At 33.2% G+C, this 21,339-nt stretch overlaps 1 protein-coding gene across 3 annotated transcripts; it reads left to right on the top strand.

Moving 5' to 3' along the window:
• The first annotated feature begins 4,572 nt into the window (after positions 1-4,572).
• Positions 4,573-21,247, top strand: LOC125865171 (uncharacterized). Of its 3 annotated transcripts, none has more exons than XM_049545361.1 (25): positions 4,573-5,020; positions 6,179-6,250; positions 6,670-6,713; positions 6,806-6,917; positions 7,034-7,105; positions 7,545-7,607; positions 8,218-8,295; positions 8,381-8,473; positions 8,661-8,780; positions 10,015-10,101; positions 11,858-12,067; positions 12,147-12,194; positions 12,759-13,007; positions 14,272-14,378; positions 15,361-15,605; positions 15,875-15,943; positions 16,036-16,100; positions 16,949-17,118; positions 17,219-17,297; positions 18,777-19,032; positions 19,340-19,385; positions 19,576-19,684; positions 20,242-20,304; positions 20,491-20,596; positions 21,222-21,247. In XM_049545361.1, exons 1-24 carry the CDS (start codon positions 4,697-4,699, stop codon positions 20,569-20,571), a joined length of 2,862 nt encoding a protein of 953 aa, XP_049401318.1. In that variant the 5' UTR covers positions 4,573-4,696; the 3' UTR covers positions 20,572-20,596; positions 21,222-21,247. The 3 variants fall into 3 exon arrangements, with proteins under 3 accessions (XP_049401318.1, XP_049401317.1, XP_049401316.1); XM_049545360.1 differs by lacking the exon at positions 21,222-21,247 and adding an exon at positions 20,707-20,747; XM_049545359.1 differs by lacking the exon at positions 21,222-21,247 and having other exon boundaries at positions 20,491-20,883.
• The last annotated feature ends 92 nt before the right edge of the window (positions 21,248-21,339 follow it).

Genomic DNA, 21,339 nt, shown 5'->3' with positions numbered 1-21,339 from the left:
GTAAATTTCAGAAAGTTTATGTGCTCTAGCATGATTGCATGTGTTCTAACATAAACATATGTATTGTGTATTATTCATGTAAGCAGTACGATTCTGATTCCGCTATGCATATAGTTTTCCAACAGACATTTAGTTACATTCCTCAATAATTAAATAACATAAAATATACACAATTTATTGTCAAGAATCAATAGAAGAATAATGTAGTGTTTTCTTGTGTCGTTATCAGTCTAAGTTATCCTATGATATGATTTAACTGTTAAATATCAATAGATAATAAATTATCTGTGCAAGTTAGAAATAACTCATCCTTGAATGACCTAAGAAACTCTTTCTTCTTCCATTCACTTGCCTTAAACGAGATTTAAATTTAGTCGTTCTATATTTTCGATAACATAGAGCTTAAATTCATTATCAAGAATCAACAATTTTATCTTAATCAATCATTAGTTCTCTAAGTTTTTAATCATATCCAATATTATTTCGTCCATTTCCGTAAGACATTTAATCAATATTAATAATATTATTAGTGATCTTTAAGGTATACAAAAGGTTGACATGATATAACATTAATACTTAAGTCATCTATGACCCCTTAAAGTTATCTGTATAATTCACTTAGACACCTTAACAAACCTTGTTTTCTATTAGACACTCCAATCTTAAAAAATAAGTTCCTATTGAACATTTTTCTGACACTTAATCTAAACAGAATGTGTGTGTAATACAGATGCATATGATATGGCAAAATGATGAATCAAATGAAGACACGTGACATTTTAATTTAAAATAATCATAAAAATGAATTTTGAATATAACAAAATCCTAAAAGAAAATACTTTAAACTAAAACATAAATAAATTATACACCCCCTAACCCCACCCCCGCATCCACCTCAAACCTCTCCATTTCTTCTCTTTCCCTAGCAGTTGCCTTGTCTACCATTGTTAACCTCCATTTAGAAAAATTAGAGGTTTTATCATAAATTATGAANATAAATTATCTGTGCAAGTTAGAAATAACTCATCCTTGAATGACCTAAGAAACTCTTTCTTCTTCCATTCACTTGCCTTAAACGAGATTTAAATTTAGTCGTTCTATATTTTCGATAACATAGAGCTTAAATTCATTATCAAGAATCAACAATTTTATCTTAATCAATCATTAGTTCTCTAAGCTTTTAATCATATCCAATATTATTTCGTCCATTTCCGTAAGACAGTTAATCAATATTAATAATATTATTAGTGATCTTTGAGGTATACAAAAGGTTGACATGAAATAACATTAATGCTTAAGTCATCTATGGCTTCTTAAAGTTGTCTGTATAATTCACTTAGACACCTTAGCAAACCTTGTTTCCTATTAGACACTCCAATCTTAAAAAATAAGTTCCTATTAAACATTTTTCTGACACTTAATCTAAACAGAATGTGCGTGTAATACAGATGCATATGATATGGCAAAATGATGAATCAAATGAAGACACGTGACATTTTAATTTAAAATAATCATAAAAATGAATTTTGAATATAACAAAATCCTAAAAGAAAATACTTTAAACTAAAACATAAATAAATTATACACCCCCTAACCCCACCCCCGCACCCACCTCAAACCTCTCCATTTCTTCTCTTTCCCTAACAGTTGTCTTGTCCACCATTGTTATCCTCCATTTAGAAAAATTAGAGGTTTTATCATATATTATGAATGAATTTATCATTTTTATTTCTCTTTATGCCTTCTTTCTTAGTTACATTTAAATTGATGGTGTTTTCTTAAAAGATTTGTTTTTTTTTATTTCAATTTTTTTTGTTCGATTTGTGAGGAAGATGGGGTGTGTGTTGGGAGAGGTGAAGAGGGAGAAAGTAAATATTTGAATAATGATCTCCATCTTTTCCGACAAAGTAGATATAGATGGTCTCCATTTTTTCCGACAAAGAAGACAACATAATAATCTCCATTTTAACCTACAAAGAACTGGTGATCTCCATCTTTTTTTCTGGAAAAAAGAAGACGGAAGTAGACAATAAATAGATGATTTTTTTTTAAAAAAAAAGGAAATTTGTGGGGAAAAAATGGTGATGGATTGTATTGAAGAAGTGGTTGTAGTAGATGTGTGGTTTTGAAAGAGAGGAAGAAGAAAAATATTGTTATTTTTAAAAAAAATAATGAGAAATATAAAGAAAAAATTGAAAAGGAAAAGGAAAAACGTTAAAATATTGATTTCACGCGCTCATCAAGATGTGAGTTACACTTTTTGTGCCACATCTGCATAAAGTGTTTAATTGGTTCAAATTCGAGAGGGTAGAGGTGTTCAATAGGTACTAGTCCTAGTTGAGGTGTCTAAGTAAATTATGCGGACAACTTTAAGGGGCCGTATATGACCTAATAACGAAGGTGAAAGACATAGCATTAACAATAGAGATCACGGAGGATGTGGAACGTAATGAAGAATAGTAATGAAAAGACGGAAAGACTACATTTAGTGGACATCTACATAAAATAAAAATATTATAACAATAATTTATATTTTTTTCTTTGGTGTTAATTTGTTTTATGTCTTCAATATCAATTAAAGATTTTTTTATGAAAAAGGTAAAAGAATATTCTTAAATTATATAAGAGAAAATAGTCAAATGCCCCCCTAACCTATTAGTCAACTCTCAACTATTGATGGTAAATACACTTTTAGATCAAATTGTTAATTAATGATATTTTTGTTCAATTTTATATAATGAGAAAATAGTCAAAATATCATTAATTAACAATTTGGTCTAAAAGTGTATTTACCATTTGATCCAATTTGTTTTTCTAAATAAATACTATTTTATTTTTTATTAAATACATTCCTTTTCTAATATTAGTTTTTTTTTTATCATCAAATACTTATCTTACTTCTAGATTTTTTTATTATCATTATCTAAATAAAAATTAATAATGAAATTATTGATCTTATATATATATGTCCGATATAATCAGTTAAAAATGTATATAATTATTTTATTTTAATTTATAAAATAAAATTAAGAAGGAGAAAATTACTTTCTATTTTTTTTTTATTAATTAAAGTGATTTTAAAAGAAAAAAAAAAGTAAAAACATGATTCTTTAAAAGTAATATTTTTAAATGAATTCAATGTGTTTAAAAATCAATAACAATTATGATAGAGTGGTAAATATTCCGTCATTCTTAATAAGATATTTCAGAATAAATAACATATTTATTAGGAAGAAGACATTTTTGACTCAAATTAAGCATCTTTGAACCAAATAAAAAAAAGAATATGTTTAAAAAATAAACAAATAGCATATTTATTATGAAGAAAATATTTTTGACTTATTTTAAGTAATAATTAAGTATCTTTGAATCAAATTATTAGCTATAGAAATATCTTTGCATTAAGTAATAATTAAACATCTTTGAATTAAATTAACAATTGATAAAACCAAATTATTAATCGATAAAGATATTTTTGTATCAAATTACTGGCGATAAATATATTTTTAAAACTAATTATTTATAGCAATAGAGATGTTTTTGCATAGTTCAAAGAGTATTATAAATCTTTTTTTTAAAATAAAGGCCAAACACATGTACAACCCCTCTAACTTATCCACATTTTTCATTTTGACACTTTATCTTAGCCTTGTTCCATTTTAACCCTTGAACTCCATTTTTTAGGTTCCATTTTAACACGAAATACTATTTTTATGATTTATTTATTTTTATATATATTCTTCAATTGCAATTTCTTAATTTAAATCGACATGTGTCATTTTATTTTAGTTAAAAAATTAAAAATTAACAAAAAATAATTTTTTTAAAAAAATAATAATTTCTTTTTAAGAGTGTTATGTATTTTTGTGTGAAAAATAACCGACAAAATTGTGTTGATTTTCTTTCTTTAAAATCACCGACAACCTAACAAACTCAGTCGAGTTTTAACATTGTTTAGTAGCGTTATTAGTAATGAACAAGAGTATTTTTTTAGTAGTGTTATTAGCAAAGTCAGTCGAGTCTTTTTGAAGATGGGTTTTTTTATTCGTATTGATTTATATTAAAAATTAAAAGTGAATATTTGCGTTAAATTTAGATAGCCTAGATGATAAGAAAAAATAAATAAGTAGTGTTATTTAATTTAATTGAATGTTTAAGAAAGAAAATCAAAGAACTTTCGTTAATTTATTTTCATGCAAAAATACAGAGAAATATCAAAAAATAATATTATTGTTTGAAATTTTTTAGGTTCGTTCGCGAATGTTTAATTTTTTTAATTAACAGGCACACGTCTATTTTTTTAAAATAAGAAATTGCAATTGAAGAACATAAATAAAAACAAATCATAAAAATTAGTATAAGTGTTTAAATGGTACATAAAAATTGGAATTTAAGGGTTAAAATAAAATAAGGTTAAGTTGGAGTGTCAAATGAAAAATGAGGGCAAATTTGAGAGCTGTATATGTGTTTGGCCAAAAATAAATAAATAAATAAATTATAAAAGACAGGTGTGTGACACTATTACTATATGTGTGCAAAATGGTGCTTCTACCGGCCGGCCCAAATAAAGAAACGAAACAATTCAGCTTTCTCTGTAACTGCCGTCCTGGCACCATTTCTTTTCATATTTATTAAGTACTACACTCATATCACACTCACTCTCTACTTGAACCTTCAATTCCCCCAAATCTCCTCAATGGCTTCTTCTATCTCAGTCAATTCCATTTCTACTTATTCCAAATATCTCCGTTGCAATAGAAATTACTGTTTGTCTGCCTCCGCAGCTTTAAGAGGAGCTATAAATTTCCCGGTGAAGTGTAGTAGTAGTAGTAATTTGAGCTGTGAAAGGAGTTGCAGATTTGGGATAGTTAGGGCTTCTTGTACCGAGGAGGTAGTGGATGATCATGAGTTTGATAACGTGGAGAGGAAGGTTTTGAGAGTGGGACTTATTTGTGGTGGACCGTCTGCTGAGCGGGGAATTTCATTGAACTCTGCTCGATCTGTGCTCGATAACATACAGGTGAAAAACCCGATATTCATCATGTTCTCTTACGTTCGAGCTTGGTTCTTTTTTCATGATCACCTACATTATACATGAAAGGTGAGGTGGTGGCGAGAGTTAGAATCCAATCTTTACTGCTGTGAGAGCCTGTCATGCTTCCTTCTAGAGAGTCAATTTAACTAATATTTGAAGCTAAATAGAATAAAATTAATTTAATAGTTTAAATTTAGATTCTCAAAAACTTTCTAAGAAGTACTATATAAGTTGCAATTTTTTTCATATGAATATGATAAAATAATATATTTTAAAATGTTGGTTTAAGTTCATATAGTTGTACTTTTGACAAGGAAATATGACAAGTAAAAGCGAATGGAGGAAATATGTTGAAGTGTAAATATTTAAGTTGTTAGGGAGGAGAAACATTTATTTACATTTGCTATGTGTGACGCCTCTTCATGTATTGACTCTCTTTCTCTTGATCAAACATATTCAAATTCTTTTTAAAAAATTAGTAGTTGCAAGACTTCAAAAGGATATCTCTGCCTACCCGTGTTGAATTGTGTGACCACCTCATCTAAAAGAATAGTTGTTTGTTAGGGAACACTATTATTTAGTTAATTATATTTTCATCGTGACCCTCACGGGTGGGCTTGGATTTCTTTCTTGATGAAGTACATGAAAATTCTTTTTGATAAATGGTGGCGGCGAGACTTAAATTGATGATCTATGCTTGCTCTAATGCCATGTTGAATTATGTGATCACATCATCTAAAAACTTATATTCTTTGACGAAGTGATCATACTCTTCAACATATAGTTGCAAAGCACTGGTAGTTCTTGGTCTGTACTAGTAGGAAGAACCAAAACTTACAATGGCTCTCTATTCTGTAGAGAGCTTATGAATTCCACCTATTTTGGCCTTTCCATTTACATCTTTTGAATGAGTTTTGCACTTTGTTTCAGATGGATGATTTAGTTGATTAGTTGAGTGTTATTGGGCTGCCACAAGTTATGCATTAGAAGATGTGATCTAGTACTTCATTTCCTTCTGTTGGTTGTTGCTAAGAAATGAGAGTGTTATATTTTACTAATGTAATGATTCTGTGTGTATTATCTGTATTAAGGAAGAATATTCGTCTTTCAATCTGTAATTTACTCTTTCCAGTGCTTGAGCAGGGGGACGATTTGCATGTTAGCTGCTATTACATTGATAGCAACCTCAATGCCTTTGCCATATCCACTGCCCAGGTTTGTTGTCCAAACCTTGTCTAATTATGCACCATTTAAACTTTTTGGTATTTTCTGTTCCGCTTGCTACATGTTACTGTAATAATTGATCACCTATATTAAGGGGTATTATCAAGCACATAAGAAAGCTCTTCATCAAGATCTTCTATAAGCCAATCGTTCCTTTTCTTCTTTTCCATTCAATTTAATCCAAGAACTGGCTCATAACCCGTAAATTTAAATTGGGCTTAAACCTCAGAGGATATTAATTTCTGCTTTCTCATTCTGCAACGTGAATCTTGGCCATTGGCTTGGAAGACCAGTACTCAGACTAAATTTTATTCACTTATTGATGGCTTTTATCAGCTTCTTCTAGGCACTAGGCATCTTCTTTGTCTTTTGTGGTTTGACTGTTTATTCTTGTTAAATTTCACTTATAGGTATACTCAAATACTCCTGCTGACTTTGATTTCAAACTTGAGAGGTTAGTTTTCACAGCTTAAAATCTGGGCTTATTATAGGGTAAATTCTTCCCTGCTTGTTGTAGTTGAAAATTTTCTCATATTGTGTTTGCAGCCTTGCCCAAGGCTTCCGGTCATTATCTGACTTCACAGAACACCTTGCTTCTTCGGTGGACATAGTTTTTCCTGTTATACATGGTCGTTTTGGTGAAGATGGTGGCATTCAGGTTTTTTTATACCAAAAACTCAAGAAATTTCACTCATACTAGTTGTCTTCTGAGTTTGAAAGCTTAGAACAACTTCCTTTTCTTCTGTTTTACATGTGTCTTGATGCATTTTTCAGGAGCTATTGGAACGATCAAATATTCCATTTGTTGGAACAGGGTCCACTCAATGTCAAAAGGCATTTGATAAAGTAAAATACCTATTGCATCAACTTTATTTTTGGTTTTTGATCTGGCATGTACTGCTTTTATCAGTTGAGGAAACTAGAATATATGTATTGCTTAGTTACTAGTGTCAAAAAGAATATATGTATTGCTTAGACTAGACATGGTATTTGATTGAAAAAAGAAACCTTTAATCTCGAAAATAACTTTTTATTTCATTTAAAAAATTTCGATTGTACTTCAACTCTAGTAATCCTTAATTTGAACTGTAGTTCTTTTCCGAAACCTTTGATCTTCATATTGATATTTTACTTGATTTATGATTGTGTTAATATATTGATTATGTCAGCAAGAAATTGCCTAGGTTCTTCCATGGTGCAACAGGCTGCTGTCTGTAATGTATTATGCCTCCAAACTGCTCTTTGATTAATAAATGATATTGGTTTTCTTCCAAATTCTTAACAGTATGATGCATCCCTGGAGCTTGACAGACAAGGTTTCGTGACTGTACCTAATTTTCTCATACAGGTGTGATTTGTGTTCATTTGTTCCATAAATTTCTTTAATTCTGCTTTGACTTTCTCTATTCATGTGCTTTCTTCTACTTGGAAGTTTCCATATGCCAGGCATATGTTACTACTGTTGGTAATGGTCTTCCAGTTTATTTGTTTTTCTCTTCTTGTTTCTGACTTTCTGTCTTCAAACTTTGTTAAGTTTGACTTCCATATCATATTTCTTAGAAACAGGCTTGAGCTTGCTCACCGGATCTAGCTGAGCTTGAATATTCACAGCTCAGCTTGTTTCCGTCTCCCCTTGACAATGATTACATAGTTTATCTTTATAATATGTTGAAACTGGAAAAATGTTCCTTTTGCTTCTCTAATTATCCAAAAAAGAGAAGTACCTTTTGCTTCTCTATTCATCTGTTCTTGGCTGACTGCCGCTTTGTCTTGTTCCTGGTTGGTTCTCTTCTCACTCTACTGTACCTGGGCTTTCCCTTGTTGGCTTTCTAGCCAATGTAACCTACCAAGAAATCTGTTTTCTTAAACTATCATGCTGGAAATTGGATTTTTTATACACCCAAGGAGCAAAATTGTATGACTTCACAAAATTAACTGTGGTTTGGTCCTGATTTTAGGGAAATGAAACGGATGAATCTGGACTGTCAAAGTGGTTTGAGAAAAATCTACTGGATATTAAGTCGGGAAAAGTGGTGGTAAGCATTCAATGGAACATTCATTTTGGTTTTCTGCAGCACTCTTGATCCATTATTTACATTTATGACCCACACAATATTGCAGGTAAAGCCAACAAGAGCAGGATCTAGCATTGGAGTTAGTGTTGCCTATGGTGTCTCTGACTCTCTGACAAAAGCTAACGGAGTTATTTCTGAGGTAATAGTTTTCTTCTCCACGTCATTCTTCTTTAGTTTTACTTTGTCATAACTTATACTACACCTCTTGAATAGTGTTGGTTTGATAGTGTATATGATATTGGAAATTTAAGTCCTTTATATACCTTTTTGCAGTTTGTATTCAGGTATATATTCAATCAATAAACCATTTTTCGTTACTTTGGCAGGGGATAGATGACAAAGTCCTTATTGAGATTTTCCTTGAAGGAGGCAGTGAATTTACAGCAATTGTCCTTGATGTAGGTTCTGGTTTTAATTGCCAGCCTGTTGTATTATTGCCAACAGAGGTATATAGATACTTGATTCTCTTTTGGTATTAAGTTTATTAAGAGGTTTATAATTCTCAAAAATAACACCGAAAGCATATTGTGCCTCGGTTTGAACTGTACGAGTACAATGACTGTAGATTTTCATTGTGCTGGGGTGTTAAAATTGCAGAGATATCAGATAAATAAATCCAAGAATTAGGAATTTCAAACATTGCTTCCAGTTTAAAGTGCTATTTTGTCTGTTGACATTGATATTTGAAATGCTATAAATGATGGGCACCAGTTTAATCTATTATATAAGCATTGCATAGGAAGATACTCTTAAATGCTTTCTATATATGTAAGTTTATCATGCCTTTTCATGTAGTTCTCGATTACAGGCAGAAGTTGACACAAAATCTTGCATTTGTATGATCGAGAGCCAAATTTCCATCCAACAATTTTTATAAGGGTGACAATTATCATTAAGAAAACTGATATTCTTTGGTTTCTCTTTTTTTTTTTTTTTAATAAAAAAGTGGTACTCTTTGGTGGTCCATTATTGAGCTTAAATAGTTGAATTTTGATACTGATCTTTTTGAGCTCTACAATTGTGCTAAGGGCATCGGCCCTCTTGGATCCAGTAGGAGCAGGAGTAGGTAAGTTAGTATTGATCCAGTGAAGAAAAGAGAATTTCTAGTACTTATAGTGGTTCATCATGTATTTGGTGCGGAACAGTTAGTAGTGTCACATTTAGGCAGTGTTAGTGCAGAGTTACTGACATTCTGCTGCAGCTTGCTTTTTGTGGGGCTATGCTAGTACTTGGAGGACTTGAACTTCATTAAGTTTTCTTGGAGCATCGAGGATGTTACTTTTTTTGGCAGTTCCCTAATTACTTGTTAAAGTTTCTCATGTACAGAGTGTCCAGTGCTGAAAAGTTTATCCATACAAAATGTGATTATTGGGAATCAATTTGTTAAAACTGCTGTTCTGTTATTAAATCTGCTAGGAGTGACAATGCTATTTACTGTCATCATGGTTGATGTTTTACTTCGTGTCACATCACACCAGTTATGGATCTCTTGTAAATGAGGATTCTGTAGGTCAATGGGAAGATCTTTATGTTTGATTATTGTTAATGGAAGAGTTGAAAGAGAGTATTTTCTTTCTGCCTTTAGCTCGCAAGTTTTCCAATCAAATGGGCTCACTAGCTAAAGCAATGAATTTCTCAACTTTCTTAATGCTCTATATGTTTAATTTCCACCATGTTCAGGTGGAGCTTCAGTCACATGGCACTGTTGATGTTAGCGAGAAAGATGCAATATTTAACTATCGAAGGAAGTATCTCCCTACTCGACAGGTAGTATAAATATTTCTGAAATGTGCACATAAAACTCTAGGGACATGTATTTTTTTTTTAATTTCTTTTTCATTTGTAAGCATAACGACGACATCCTCGATGTGATAGATAATAGCTTGGCATTGAAAGCATAGTTAAGTAATTATGTTTCATATCTCGTGTTCATTCATTTCATTTTCCATTATTATGGTTTTTTCTGTCCTATATAAACACAAATTTTACTAGTTTTTTTTTTTTGAGAATGGTAACATGTATATTGATATATACTTGACCCCCCTCAAAATTGGGAGTCACCCTTACTTACAAAAGTGAGCACATAAAGAGTTCTCCTATTCCTTTGTCATCTCACAAGGAATCTAAGACATCAAAAATAGAGACATGATTTTCCGAAGAGTTAATATCTTAAGGTCACTGAACTATGAGAAATTATCTAAAAAAGTCATTGAACTTTTTATTTGTATCAATAAAATCACCCAACTTAAGACTTTTATCTTCAAAAATCACTCAACTAAATTTATCATTAAAATAAATTTAACATGACAAATTAATTTTTTTTCTTATGCCATTTAATCATGGACCCCACAAAAAATATATTGTGACATATAAATGTTTGAAATAACCACAAAAAATTACAAAAATAATATCTATACTTTGCTATGGTTTCTAATCTTCTTCTTCTGAACCTCAACAATCTCTCTTATAAGTACAAGATGGTCTAGCAGTTCCAATACTTACAACTTCACCAACACCTTGAGCAGCCAGACATTAGTTTTAATAGCTATTACTGGTTCTTCATTTGGTTCCTTGTGAACAAAAAGATAAGAAATAAAGACCTTGGCAGAGAAAACGTTTTCAGATTGTATTACTTTTAAAGTAAAATTATTACCTGAGTTATGGTCGACTGATATGCCAAATTTAATTTTTGGTGATTATCGTTTCACGTATCCGGGTGATAATCACAGTCATTTGAAGCTTCATTAGTTGGAAATATAATTTATTTTGTCATATCAAATTTATTTTGATGGTAAATATAGTAGAGTGATTTTTGAAGATAAAAGCCTTAAGTTGAGTGATTTTATTGGTACCAAACATAGTTCAATGACTTTTCTAGATAATTTCTGATAATTCAGTAACCTTTTAAGATATTAACTCTCTTTCAAATACATCCCTTTACACCAAAAGTTAAGAAGTGCTAGACATTTCATTTTCAATTTCTGCATACTTCTACACTTATCTTCAAAACATCTCTGGTTCCTTTCCTCCCAAATTGTCCACCAGATACAAGCTGGGACAATCTTTCATCTTTCTTTCTGACTTGATAGATGTCCTTCACTCCAGCATACTAGCATCTCTGTGATACCTCTTGTCATAACCCATAGAAGTCCTCAGAGCAGTAAATACTTTCCATAGTTGTAAAGTCGCCTTACAGTGCAAAAAAAGAAAGAAAGATGAATTGTTGTCTATGGCTCACATCCACACAGATAGCAATTAGAACACAATTGAAATTCTCTCTCAGAGAGTCTCTCATGTGTTAGGACTACCCCTCTTGCCAGTAGCCAAGTGAAGAAGGCCATTTTGTGTGGTACTTTGACAAATATGGAATGATTGATGATACGGAGGTCCTATGCTTTTGTTTATTTTTTATGGCATGCTTTTCTGATTTAAGCCTCTATCATGGTCCTAAATTCAAAGCTTAAACTGTACTTATAAATTCTTCTTGCTTATATTAATCTAAACAGCCAGGCAAATATTGCAGGTTGCTTATCACACTCCACCTAGATTCTCTATGGACGTGATTTCAAAGATCCGTGAAGGAGCGTCATTACTATTTCAGCGACTTGGCTTGCGTGATTTTGCTAGAATTGATGGTTGGGTTTTGCCGCCTTCTTCAAAAGCTTCCACCTCTGCAGGAAACAAATTTGGAAGGACTGATTCTGGCACAGTAATATTCACTGATATTAACTTGGTGAGATAGCTTACTGACCCTTCCTGTATTTTTTCATCAGTATTTTTGCTTGAACTGTATTGTACATTCTTCTGCCCAGATCAGTGGAATGGAGCAAACAAGTTTCTTATTTCAGCAAGCATCAAAGGTACTCTTAATGCTGGTTCTTGGTTTATTGCAGAATAACACAAGGTGAAATTTTCCAGTCTGCTTCAGTATAGGCCCATCGATATGTAAATCTTGTGGTGTCATTTTGTTTGTAGTTAAGAAAGTTTACATGCTGTAAGTGTCGGTGCTGAATCCCAAAGAAGAAAGTCCATTTGGCATGAATTTCCCTGAACTCAAGAAGAAATCCATTTGACAGAAATTGTGTATACCATAGCTTGAATAAAAAGAAAGTAATATGTAGTTATTAGGCTTCATCTGGAACAAATTTCGACTATCTTACATATGGAAGTTCTGATTTGTGAACAATATCATATCCTTTCCCCCAATCAAACATTCAAACACTTGAAGAATCCTTAAAAAGAAAAGCAGGGGATGATAGCATTCCCTGTATAAGAGAATTGGTGGATTTATGCAGTCAATTTGAGTAGCATGATATTTACCAGTAGCACAACTTCTAATGAAGATATTTTACATGTTGTATTCTATAAAATAGCTAGTGACAGTCTTGTTGAATCTGATGACTTTGTGCATCTTTCCATGTCAGGTTGGATTTTCACACTCAAATATTCTCCGGACCATCATCCAGCATGCTTGCTTGCGGTTTCCAGATCTTTTGTCACATAATATCATATCACGTCCGTCGAGAAGGAGATCAAAATCTTCATCAGTAACAGAAGAGTTTATTAAACAACATAAGAAAGTGTACGTCATCTTTGGTGGTGACACCTCTGAACGCCAAGTATCTCTTATGAGTGGAACCAATGTTTGGCTGAATCTAAGGGCATCTGATGATGTAAGTTTTCGTGTCTACCAGATTAATGAATCTTATATTCTGAACGTAAGTACTGTGACTCAGGGACAGATTCCTTTTTCTTTTTGATTTTTTGTTTCGGTAATCCATAAAAAACAACCATTGACTATTGGAATGAAATGGGTTTGAATAGTGTGGATTGATGTAAAGGATTCATATAGTCAACCCCAACTGGTTTGGGATTGAGACATAGTTGGTATATAATTTAGTCTGGTAATCTTTTCTTCTACCCCACTCTCCCCTCTGTTGAAGGGAAATGTGGGGTGTCCCACTTTTCTCTCTGGTGACTAAAGTCTCCAACCATTATGGAGGGTTTCAACTAGAGCAATCCTCACATGTTGCCTCAGAGACCGATTCTTCAGTTTCTCTAGTATTATTGATTGCTGAAAGGCTAATCTTATGGAGGCAAATGAAACTACCAGAAGCTTTGGAAATTATCTTATTTTAAGTGATGAATTAGGAGTTGATTATTTCAATTAGTCCTCATTCATGGCTTCCTTTACTAAATTTAGGTCAATCCTCGTGCTCCAGTGCTGCTGAAATTCCAAGCATTCCTATCTTGATTTAATTTTTTGAATTGGGGGAAACTAAGTGCTAGAATTTCACATTCAAAATCATGCCCTAGTGTCTTATGCATTACAGAACTCAAAACCTTCTTTATATTGGATGGTTTGGTGTTCTGATAAACCCTGCCGCTTTCAAGCAGTGTTCAATCAATTACATATTAAAATATTTGATTTTGGTCTGAGCCCTGAGGTTATTGACAAAGAAGATGTGTCTAAGACACTTCATTTATTTTTATCCAAGTCCTTTTTTTGGGTTCTCAGCTTGTGTTTTACACAGGCACGGGAAATGACATGTTTGTTATTAGTTCAGCAATATGTTTCAGAAGATAGTGACATAAGTTTGACTATAAAATTCTGTTAATGTTTCACCTGTCTATGGTTCCTGTCTATGCCGGAACTTTAATCTGTTCCTTCCAGAGGAAATCCAAATGTAAGATTGGTTGCCATCATTTCTTACATGGTATTATATAAATGACCAGATGTGTCAAATTAGAGGGAAATGATGGAAAAGATCTCTTGCCTTCCGTAATAGTTAGTACGAGAGTACAACTGCCTTGGTTTCTTGTTCGACAAATGTTGCTTTCTCTCACTTCTTTAGCAGTTTATTTTGTAATATTTTTTTCAGACGTTCCCAAATTTATCCTGCCAATATTATGATGTTGGAATCTTGCTGTCTGCAGCTTGAGGTGACGCCGTGCTTGCTTGCCCCTGCAATGAGTTATACTGATGTTTCAGACTCTGCCAAGCAGGAAGTAAATGAGAAGTTTAAGACAGTATGGACATTGCCGTAAGTATATTGCAACTGCAGTAGACTACAAGTATTGTGTATCTTATGTCCTACTTTACTCATTCTTTTTACTTTTCTTGTCGCAACTGCCAGATAAACTTCTTTGTACTAGAATCCAACTTAGTTCATGCTATGGCAATTTAATAGTCCTGTACAAATTTCAACGCACTTCTATAATTCTTAAACTCTCTTCTTCTTGTACATTTATCTTCTAAAATAGAGCCTCATATTTTTATTTGTAAGAGTTTTAAATAGGTGAATGTGATTTATCAATTTGAAAGAAGAAAACTTGTGTCCATCCAAAACCTGTTCTATCCTCTCTTTCCAAATTATCCACATCACTGCTTGAGGAATGTCCACATCACTGTTGCTTGAATGATTCTTGAAGACCCTGTCACTGTTTTTCCTTCTACCTTGACGCCATTTCATCAGTTTCTTGGAATTTACCCAGCGAAATCCTTCTTATGTTAGCATTACGTACTAAAGTTCTGCTACTTGCAAAGCAACAGGTCATCCACTTCTTCTGCTGCATATTTACTCATGAAACACTACCTGTATGCAAATGCTTCCTCATTCTTACATTTCTGCCATAATAATTACTCTCTTGCTGCAGCCAACCAAAATCAGTAAATTATGGTACTACTTTGGGTTTTTACAGCACCCAGATAGCCCCACCTGAAATTCCTTCCTCTTTTGAGAAATGTGTCATAATGGACTTGATGGAGAATTTCCATTATACCTATCTTCTGTAGATGCTTCTTCCTGTGTACACTGTTGAATCTTGTTAGATTTAGTCCATGAGCTACAAACGAGGGGATAAACATGATTAGACATAAAAGTATTGCTTCATGTGGTGATTTCTGAATCTTGTTGGAGCATAACCTGGAGGAAAATATTTGAGATAGTTTGGATGTAAGGTTGTGATCCACCTAGTTTTGAATATTATCTTAGTGCATGTCAAACCCTTTTCCTTGGTGTACAGTTATTCCCTTTTGCTGAGACATACTACAGAAGAAGTCCTTGATGCGTGTCTAGAAGCAATTGAACCCAATCGGGCAGCTCTGACATCTCACTTGCGGAACCAGGTCATGGATGATCTCACGAGAGGTCTGAGAAATCACAGTTGGTTCAACGGGTTTGATATATCAGATGAATTACCGAAGAAATTTTCTCTAGAGCAGTGGGTCAAGCTAGCTAAGGAATCTCAGGCGACTGTTTTCATTGCAGGTCAGTAGATGTATACATGCTTATAACTTTTCGGCAACTGTTAAAACCGTGTTAGTATGTGCCTTCTTTTACATATTTATTTTTGCTTCAGTAATCTGCTATGAAGTAAGTAGATAAAATAAAGTGGCGTATGAATTCAGCTATGTATTCATCCTCATGAGAAAAGAATAGCTTATTTCCATTCTATAACACTTATCAACTTTTGTTAGATGTTATCATTTAATTTCTGAAAGTAATGATGACAATTGTGTTACTATGGCCGTTGACAGTGCATGGAGGCATTGGAGAAGATGGCACACTTCAATCTTTACTAGAGGCGGAAGGGGTTCCCTATACAGGTATGTATTGAATGGTATTTGAAAGAAAGGAGTACAAGCCAACTAATAATCACTAAACTGTAGCTGCTTTCTTGCCCTTCTTATAATGGAAGGTCCTGGCGCCATGGCTTCAAAAACATGTATGGACAAAGTTGCAACCTCTCTTACTCTACAACATGTGAGTTGATATCCTTTCTTTCTTCATCCCTCGCATTATTCCCAGTATGAATGGAATCAAACATCAATTAGTCTATTGTGATTAAAAGAGTTCAGTTAATGTTGCATTATTAACTGCAACACAAGCATGTCATTGCCACAGTCGAGATATATTTAAGCGCAGCATAACTTATGCATAAGCACATTAATAGAACTTTCTCCCTTTTTATAACCTGCACAAGTATTTCAATTAAGCTATTGTTTCTAAAGATTGACATTGTTGTTCATACAAAAGTTTGTTTTGGTGATGACGTACTAAAAGAAATTGAACTTACATTATGGAACTTTTGCCTCAACCATGTTTTGATTAGTTTAGTAAGATTCAGAGATAGGTGCTTAGATAGCGGCCATTAAAAGCTGGACTATGATGTTTTTTGTTTAATTCATGGATCAGTTGACCTGATTTGCTACTCATTGCATGTCCTATATTTTAGTGAAAGAATGACCTTCTATAGTTGAGATATGCACAATTGAACAATTGCGAAGTAGTAAATGAATGCCAGTTTACCACTATTAGATCCCAACTGCAACATACATAAAAAGGTTACCTACATTTCGTGAAGGAATACTTATATGGGGGTGGGGATTTGGGGTGTGTGTGTGTGTGTGCGCGTGGTTGAAACCAATACTTAAAAACCAAGGGCCTCGCTACTTTGGCTAAGGTTCATTCTTGAGTTATTTCAAATTAATTTGAAACTTCTTTTTGCGTGGACTTCATCTGCAAGTTATAAATATAGTCAACAAACTGATTTTGCATGAACACCTATAAATGTCTATTCCTTGACAAGCATAAAAATTCTCTTTGGATAGCTGACCGACTTTGGAGTCCTTACAATAAATAAAGATGTGAAGAAGAAAGAGGATCTGCTGAAAATGTCCATATCTGATCTCTGGCTTGATTTGAAGTCAAAACTTCACTGTGACACTTTATGCGTAAAACCGGCCAGAGATGGTTGCTCAACTGGTGTGGCCAGATTGTGGTATGATTTTGTTCCTCTTCAATTTTGTTCTACTTAAATAATATTGGATGCAAATCTTAGAAAAATGCTTCTTGTTAACTTGACACTCTGCCTTATGCAGCTGTGAGGGGGACCTTGCCTTCTACGTAAATGCATTGCAAGACTGCCTACCTCGTATTCCTCCTAACAGCCTGTCAAAGGTATATGTGACTTCTCTGTAATTGCTCCTCATCTGCAAAGCTTTTTCTCCCAATCATGGGCAGTATTTTATTTTCTCCCAAGCATAGTAATCGTAGTTCCGTTTGTTCATCAGTTTGATCAATAGGACCGTGCTTGCTTTCATTTTTTTTAGCTGTAAACCCACAGGTTTGCCATGTGCTTTTCCCTTTATTCTGCATCGTTTGTTGTATAAGTGCTTTCATGATATATATAAGCAGCTGTAAGTATCGTAAAATGAGAACATGCTTAAGAGATTGGTATCGCCTATCTAAGTAGGTAAACACAAAACATACAGTATAAGCCTGTAGTAGAAAAGTCAAAAAACTTTTATACAATTTAATTGTGTAGTGTGTAGAGCATGTAGAAAACCATGTGACTCATCAATACAATATTTGATTTACGCGGTCCGCATGCTGGTTCATACAATTCGCTGCCCGCTCTTGTTTTTGTAATAACTTGGCTTGAGTTCAATCAAATGCTGATGGAAAAGAACCATAACTATGTCACCTTATTTCTAATAGATTGACCCTATAGCATATCTAAATTATAAGAAAGCCTATAGATGCTACAATAGCAGAAATTGCACCCCGCAAATTTCTATTTGTTCGAGTATGTAAATAAATTGCAAATACAATCAAAGTCATAAATGGCCAAGTTTCTTTGGGGTCCCAATTCCAATACGACCCCCACACTTTATTAGCCCATACTGCTCCCGAAAGGATTCCCATGGTTTAAAAAGTAAATTCTTAAATTACAACTTTTGACCATTAGTATAAAACTAAAAAAGTTGATTATAAGACAACTTTGAGCAATTACATCCTTGTTGCTCGATGTATAATGAGATTTTAGACTTTACACATATTTGTGGCTCTAAATTTTCCATAAACTACTGTCATCAAGGAGACTCGAAACAAGTTTTCAAGAAATTAGTCCTCTTGGCTATAGCAGCCAATATTGTTACCATATTTTTGTTTTTCGATTTTCGAGCTTTTTTGTTTCCCAATTGTTTTGCAAACTTCTCCTACTACCAGTTATTCTTCTCGTGTGACAGCTTTATTGCTTGATTGTCTGTTCTTTATATTTTGACGTAACCATGAGAATTACACTTTTTCCTAGAATAATTTTCACTTTTTCGAACTCATGTTTGGTTATAAGATTTATCCAACTTGGAGTTGGATTTGAAATTTGGGAAAATGCTCCAAACCTGTTTTCCCACTCCATCTTCATGACTTCCAAATAAAATGCTCTCTTCTCTCCTTTGCAAAAAGTATAACCAAACACTACTCCATCTTCATAAATTCCAAATAAAGTGAAAAATATTTGAAATCTTTGGCCAAACGCCTACTTAATTCTCAGTCAATTACCAATCTCTAATATTTATTTCTTTTAACACCGAATTATATGATTTCAGGATACCTTAAAACTATTGTATCATATATTTCTCTTGGTATCTGATGCAGGCACATGGAATGATTGAGATGCCAAACCCTCCCCCAGAGCTCTTAATATTCGAACCTTTTGTTGAGACTGATGACATAGCTGTTGCATCCAAATCCCGAAATGAGAATGCGCACAATTTGCTCTGGAAAGGGGATAGTAGATGGGTAGAGGTCACCGTAGGTGTTGTAGGAAAACGTGGATCAATGCGTTCATTGACTCCTAGTGTAACCGTGAAAGAATCTGGAGGCATATTATCTCTGGAGGAGAAATTCCAAGGTATCTCTTCATTATAATTTTTGTAGTGTAAGACATTATATCGCTTCCAGTGATTTGAACTTTCTCATTCTCTCATTTATGCATGCTCCAATATGTAACCACAGTTCTATGCTTGTAGTAAAAAAGAAAAGAAAAGAAAAGAAAAGCAGGTAGATGGTCTTGTCCCTAGTTATTCCTTAGCCATAGGTTCATTGAGTAGAGCTTATTGATTCTAGTTGAAACCATTATAATAATAAGCTTCATGGGGGCATACTGTGGTTTCTTTTTGTCAAATGATGACTAAGACATTACATGGTTCCGACTGCAGGTGGAACTGGCATCAATCTGACTCCACCACCACCTTCTATTATGAGGTTTGTCATGAAGATTCATCTTGTGGAAACTGTATTAGATATGACTACCAGATTTATATCAATATACATTTCTACTTAAAAGTAGTTATTACTAAGCCAGAAATTGTTCTTTACAAGATGTACTTTTCTGTGTCTCAAGATTACCTACATATTGCTCACAATCACTTTATTTCTTTTCTTTCTCAATCAGTAGTGCCGCCTTGGAAAGGTGTAAAAAGCGTATTGAACTTATTGCAAACACTCTACAATTAGAAGGATTTTCGCGTATTGATGCATTTGTTCATGCTGATACTGGTGAGGTATGTTATTGCTGAGATTCTTTCAATTGATTGAACAATAATGAAAGTGAATTTAATTCTTCATAGTTAATAATATCATTAAGGAAATGTGTCTTTTCCAGCAAGTTGCAGTTCATGATGTGCCTCTTGAGATAATTGTGACACACTCATGTTAATTATACGAGTGCACAAAGAACCATGGTGAAGAGTTTACCATGTTGTTTAGAAGGCTGTAGTACTCTACTAAAATTTTCAAAGTATTCATCGTTTTTATACAAGATTAGTATAAGAGGTTGAATCACCTGTCCAAATTGGTCGTTTGCGGTTGAATTGGGACCAAAATATCATTTTAGAGGCAATATTTATTGTCGAGTTAATTCAGTAGTAGAACTTGAGGAATCAGAACTTAATAAAAGGATTTCTGCAAACTGCAACACTTAACATGCCATACAATTGATAGAATCACTTTTACTGCAAATCAAACTTAAAGTAAAATCAGGAAAGGAGGGGTATTCAGATAACTATTTGCAGATGTATTATAAGATCTAATTGGATGTATCGTTATTTTGCGGTCACAGGTACTGATTATAGAAGTGAATACAGTTCCAGGAATGACTCCTTCCACTGTCTTGATTCATCAGGTGATATATCTGCCTTCTTCTTCAATGACCACATATGTTTGCAATTTTGGACCAAGTTTATGCTATTTGTAATTATCAACAAAAGGACTATATACAATGTCTTATATATATAAAAAAAAAGGTTCAGTGAGCAATTCGAACAAGTTAAACTTCAACGATTGACATTATCGTGTTTGTTGTATTTAGGCACTTTCAGAGCAACCTCCCCTGTATCCGCAGCAGTTCTTCCGCACGTTGCTTGATCTGGCATCAGAGAGATCTATGTGAATATAATTATATCAGAAGATTTCAGGTTGTTCATTTCTTTCTTTCTGTCTGTTCTCCATCCATCATTTTCCTTCCTAAGCTGTATGTTAATTCAAGACTTTGTAAAATGTTCTGGAAGAAGACTTGCCTTTTCAGGATCTTTGTTATCTACTAAGTGTACATGTTGAACTACTATAAATGCAGATCCCCTCTCAATAATTCTTGTTCCTATAAAGTGTGTCTATCAAACATAAATCGATTGGTGTGCAAGTTTAAGGGGTTGCATATGTACTACTGTTTACAGGCTATTTTGTAAACTAGATCACCCAAGAGCATTGGACTATAATTATCACATACTTTTAATACAACTGGTCAACCTTTTGAAATTTCCATTAAATTGTTAATGCAATATATGATGTTATTAATATAGGGTAACTTAGGTAAATCTCACTAGTTTAGGAGCTAATTACTTCCTCCGTCCTACAATAGTTGTTCATTATACTAAAAATAGTTGTCCAACAATACTTGTACAATTTAGAAAATGAAGAGATAATTTACCTTTTGTAACGATTTTACCCTTGCTATTAAATATTATTTATCATTTTCCTTCCTATGCTGTATGTTAATTCTAGACTTTGTAAAATGTTCTGGAAGAAGACTTGCCTTTTCAGGATCTTTGTTATCTACCAAGTGTACATGTTGAACTACTATAAATGCAGATCCCCTCTCAATAATTCTTGTTCCTATAAAGTGTGTCTATTAAACATAAATTGATTGGTGTGCAAGTTT

The sequence above is a fragment of the Solanum stenotomum genome, chromosome 5 (assembly GCF_019186545.1).
Source record: "Solanum stenotomum isolate F172 chromosome 5, ASM1918654v1, whole genome shotgun sequence".
In the NCBI taxonomy this organism is placed as follows: domain Eukaryota; kingdom Viridiplantae; phylum Streptophyta; class Magnoliopsida; order Solanales; family Solanaceae; genus Solanum; species Solanum stenotomum.
This window is presented reverse-complemented; position numbering and strand designations above follow the sequence as displayed.